The 5200-nt window shown below is 56.3% G+C and overlaps 1 protein-coding gene across 1 annotated transcript; it reads left to right on the top strand.

The window, feature by feature from the left end:
- The first annotated feature begins 320 nt into the window (after positions 1 to 320).
- On the top strand, positions 321 to 1361 carry LOC129734321 (olfactory receptor 14C36-like). The gene has a single exon (XM_055697206.1). The coding sequence runs from the start codon at positions 351 to 353 to the stop codon at positions 1359 to 1361; it is 1011 nt and encodes a 336-aa protein (XP_055553181.1). The 5' UTR covers positions 321 to 350.
- Positions 1362 to 5200: the final 3839 nt, after the last annotated feature.

Below are 5200 nucleotides of genomic sequence, written 5' to 3'. Positions count from 1 at the left end.
CCTTAGCACTGGCGCTGCAGACGCTGACCAGCCCTTCTGCGTTGGCACTGGTTTCAGAGGACAAAGTTAAACACCAGGACTGGTCCCTGCCCCCACCCACTGCTGCAGAGTGGGGCTGGCTGGTCAAGAGCCCGTGGGCAGATGCCCTGCTCTTCATCACCCACACGGCCAGCACCAAGCAGGGCTGCAGCCACACAGCTGCAGGAAGGTCTCCGAGAAAAGAGAGGGATGTCTGTGTGTGACGGGGGGATGGTCTGTGGGAAATGGCTTTGATTTTGCTTGCAGAAGTCTCCCCTAAATTAGCACTGTCTTTTTCTCCTGTGACAGGACCATATGCCCAGAGGCAGCACATGTCCAACAGCAGCTCCATCACCCAGTTCCTCCTCCTGGCATTGGCAGACACGCGGGAGCTGCAGCTCTTGCACTTCTGGCTCTCCCTGGGCATCTACCTGGCTGCCCTCATGGCCAACGGACTCATCATCACTGCCATAGTCTGCGACCACCACCTGCAAACCCCCATGTACTTCTTCCTCCTCAACCTCTCTCTCATCGACCTGGGCTCCATCTCCACCACTCTCCCCAAAGCCATGGCCAACTCCCTCTGGGACACCAGGGACATCTCCTACGCAGGATGTGCTGCACAGCTCTTCCTGATTGTCTTTTTCCTTTCAGCAGAGTGTTCTCTCCTCACCGTCATGGCCTATGACCGCTACATGGCCATCTGCCAGCCCCTGCACTACGGGACCCTGCTGGGCAGCAGAGCTTGTGTCCACATGGCAGCAGCTGCCTGGGCCAGTGGGTTTCTCTATGCTGCGCTGCACACGGCCAATACACTGTCACTGCCGCTCTGCCAAGGCAATGCCCTGGGACAGGTCTTCTGTGAAATCCCACAGATCCTCAAGCTCTCCTGCTCACACACCTACCTCAGGGAAGTGGGGCTTCTAGTGATTAGTTCCTGTTTAGTCTGTGGATGTTTCGTTTTCATTGTGCTGTCCTATGTGCAGATCTTCAGGGCTGTGCTGAGGATCCCCTCTGAGCAGGGACGGCACAAAGCCTTTTCCACGTGCCTCCCTCACCTGGCCGTGGTCTCCCTCTTTCTCAGCACTGGCATGTTTGCCCACCTGAAGCCCCCCTCCATCTCCTCCCCATCCCTGGACCTGGTGGTGGCAGTCCTGTACTCGGTGGTGCCTCCAGCAGTGAACCCCCTCATCTACAGCATGAGGAACCAGGAGCTGAAGGACGCACTGAAGAAGCTGATGCAGTTAGGTGTATCTCAGAAGCAACAAATTATCCATGTCCCTTCACAAGGCATTTCCACTTCATTTCTGGAAACTCCAGTGCGTTTAGCATTCTATTTGTGACAATCCTGTTTTTCTAGAAATGTCTGAATCTGTTGCACGTGGGAACCCAGCCTGTCTGACCTGGTGTTCTTTGTACATATGCATGGGTGGACAATTAACCTTGACTCCTGGCTCACATCTCTGTAATAAAAGGAGGATTTCTCAGTTCCAATGTTTGGACTTTTGGCACTAATTCCAAAGCCAAGCTGAGGAACAAGCTGCAGGAATTGTTTCCTGAACAACATCTCTGATCTTGGGTTCTCCATGGCTCAGGGGAGGAGGGCATGGGGCAACGCGTTAGGGCATGGGCCTGTGTTGAGCCTTGGCGTGTGGGGGCCCAGTGCCCATGGGAATGGTTGGTGACCAAGAGGGATGTGCCTGGGACCATCTCCCTGGGCTTTCAGGCACCGCTGCCCTGCACAGCAGCACCGCCTGCTCAGGGCCATGCCTGAGACCACATCCCTGGGCAAGAGCGGGTGTCTCTGTGGATGCCCCAGCTGGGGCAGGCTGCTGTGTCCCTGGTGCAGCAGGAGGTGCCTGGGGAGCCCCCAGGCCAGCAGCCTGGTGCTGGGGACAGGGACTGGCCCCGAGGGGCTGCCAGGAGTGGGCAAGCAGGGTCCCTGTGAGAGAGGAGCAGCAGACAGAGGGAGGCAATGGCCTCTGTGTCCTCATGCCATGGCTGGTGCCAGCCCTGGGGCTGACTGGCAGGAGGAGACCCCTCTCTGCCCACCAGCATCTCCTGTGCCCTTGTGATGGTCTATGGCCATGGGGTGAGTGCCCAGAGCTCTGCAGCCCCCTTTGGGTGGGCAATTGCATGGGGCCAGCCCCGCGTGGGCTGCTGTGTCTGCCTGGGCTGGGGAGAGGGCAGGGGAGGTGGGCAGAGCTGGGGAGGGGGGGCTGGGCTGGGAAGGGCCAGGGAGAGGGAAACACCAGTGAGAGCTCAGCTGTGTGGGTGTGCAGCGTGGGGGCACACAGCAGGGTGGTCCTGGTGCAGACCCAGGGGTCATGGTGAAGCCAGCAAGGCACCAAAGGAGCGGGACTGAGGGGCCAGATCTGTGCCGTGTTCCCTGCACACCCTCAGAAAGCTGCAGAAGGGAAGTTTTCCCCACAAATTCCCAAACACTGCTCATTTCCAAGCCTGGTCATATACCCCAGCCCTCATTAGGGACCACTGCTGCATGGTCACCTCTGTCCTCCTCCGTTGCCCAGTGATACCCAACTCCATCACCATTTCTAAATATAAAGGGAGCCACCTTCCTACTGACACTTGTTACACACAAGTCCCATAGCTCTTGCCACATTGGTCTCTCAGGGAAGGCCATTGTCAGACACCTCCAACAAGATCATGTTCTCATGGCATGGTGTTCTAACAAATATTGATTGAGATCCCACCAGCTGGCCTGGGTCCAGCGCTCCAGTCTTTCATTCAGAACAATTTCTCAAATAATACTCTTGCTCTCTCAGCCTCCCTTTGCCCATAATATGCTCCAGGTCCTAACCATCCCTCTGGCCTCTGCAGGACTTGCTGTGATGTGTCAGGGTCTCTCTTGTGCTGGGGAGCCCCATTGTGGGCTCAGCAGTCCTGATGTGGTCCTGTGGTGGGTTAACCTTGGCCAGTGGTGAGACAAACATTCAGCTGCTCATTCGCTGCACTGACTCAACAGGACAAAGGAAAAAAATAAACCAGCAATGCTCATGGCAAAGATAAAGAGATCTCTTAATGATTCTTTTCATGTCCAGAGATGTGAGGTCTTGGCAAAGATTAATTTATTGCCAATTAAAAAAATATTTGGTTTGTGAGATACTATGGCAGGAGAAACAATGGGTGAGATAATCTGGTTTATTCTGGGGGAATCAGTCTCCTTGGTGTTGACAGGACAGGTAAGCAAGGATGCCAAGAGTCCAGGGGCTTGTGGGCAAGTTCCTCAGACCAAACAGGTTGCCCACTCTGATGCTCACCTGCACCTGGGTCTCCCCAAAGACAACAATCTGCTCAGGGATTTGAAGACCAGGGCCACCTTGCTTCTAGTAGTGTGCAGTTGTGGTGTCCCTGATGCCCAGGCATGTGGGGAAGGAGAGCAGCATAGCACAGCCCAGGACAGGAGGGAAGGAGAACCTGGCCTGCTGAGGGCACTGGCAGGTGGGATCCCATGGGGGCAGGGCCCTGAGAGCATCCCTAGGCCTTCCTGGCCCTGACCAGCCTCACCTGGGGCCTCCACCCAAAGCTTTGTCCATGGCTTCGGGAGGCCATTGAAGCCAGGCAGGAGATTCAGCCCCAGCACAACCTGTGCTGTAGGTGTGCGGGTCTCCAGGCACAACCACAGGAACAGCCTGGCCTGTCTATGGACCTTGTTGGTTCTGAATTTCAGGCTCACTTCCCAGCTTCATTCTGAATGGGGTGGCCAATGAAATGACTCCATGGCCCTCCAAGTCCTGGGGACATTCTGCTGCCTTCCTTCTTTCCTCTAACTCCCTCCAAATTATACACACCTTCCTTGTTGTAATGGCTTGTCTCTGGCCAAAAGCCCAGCAGCCACCCAGCCGCTCCCTCCCTCCTTCCCTCCCCAGTCAGGGCCCAAAAATGAACACAGTCATGGACAGGGGGTCTAACGAGGGATGAGCACGGAGACACAATCACTTCCCGCGCTCCCTTGGCAAGGCACCTCTTCATACGCTCCAGGGCACGGCTGGCTGCCTCTGCTACCAGGTCACGGGCTGGGATTGTGTTTTGCCTTCTGTCCCCCAGCACCACCAGGGCCTTTTCTGCACAGACACTGCCCAGCCAGGCAGGTCCCAGGCCCTGCAGCTGCAGGGTGTTAGTCCACCCGAGGGAGGTGCAGGCTCTGCCCTTGGTCCTTCCTGCATCTGTGCAGCTCCTGACAGGGCAGCCACCCCACCTGCCAGGGTTCCCCTCCATGGCATCCCTAGGGCACAGGGATGGTCCTCTCAGTTTGGTGCCACCGACAGACACTGTGAGAGTTGCCTCCACTGGATTATCTTTACAGCTCTTAAACTGTAAGCAGGAGAGTCCCCTGTGGTGCCCACACTGCCCCAGTATGTCCCAGTGGCCTCCAGGTGGGGTGTGAGCCCTTCCCCACTGCTCTCTCAGCCTGACCATCCAGCTGGTGTTTTACTCATCTCTTTCTGTTCACACCCAGAGTGTCATGGCCTCGCTTGGGCAGAACACTGAGGGAGACCATGGGAAGACATTTGTAAAGCTGAGGGAAATGACATCCACTGTGGAGCTCCTCACGCACAACTGCAGGCTGTCAGGTTTGCGCGGCAGGATTTACCCTTGGAAAATCCACCTGGATAGTTACCCGCTCAGGTGCCAGAAATGTCACCCAAGAGGACTCGAACTGATGGCACACCCCTCACCACTGGGGGTCCGTGCAGCCTGTGGTTCCCCGAGCTAAAGGCTGAAGGTGAAGAAGGAGGACAGCGCTCTTGCTTCAGTTCATTGCTTCCTGTGCTCCTGCCTTGTACCACAGTGAGTTCTTGGAAACCTTGCCATAGGCAACGCAAGGCTCTTACATCCTCCCACAAAAGCCCTCCATTCTCCAGGGTGGACCAGCCCAGCTCCCTCAGCCTGATCTAACAGGGCACGTGCTCCAGCCTTGACCATCTCTGTGATTCTTTACTGAAATGGCTCCAGCGTGCCAATGTCTCTCTGCTATTGCGGAGCACCAAAGCTAGACAAGTACTCTAGATGTGGTGAAACAAGTGGGAAGCAGAGGGGGGGAATGACTTGCCGTGGCTGTGCTCCTGGTCATACAGCCCAGGAGGCTGTTGGTCACCTTTCCTGATGGCTCCTAGTTTGCCGAATGCAAACCAAGGACCCAGCCAGGCAGTCCCTGCCC

The sequence above is a fragment of the Falco cherrug genome, chromosome 19, assembly GCF_023634085.1.
Source record: "Falco cherrug isolate bFalChe1 chromosome 19, bFalChe1.pri, whole genome shotgun sequence".
NCBI classification, from domain to species: Eukaryota; Metazoa; Chordata; class Aves; order Falconiformes; family Falconidae; genus Falco; species Falco cherrug.
The sequence above is the reverse complement of the archived record's forward strand: the minus strand, read 5'-3'. Positions and strand labels throughout refer to the sequence as shown.

Bases quoted from the DNA above. Each gene is read 5' to 3' on its own strand.
- LOC129734321 (XM_055697206.1), top strand. From the start codon at position 351: ATGTCCAACAGCAGCTCCATCACCCAGTTCCTCCTCCTGGCATTGGCA.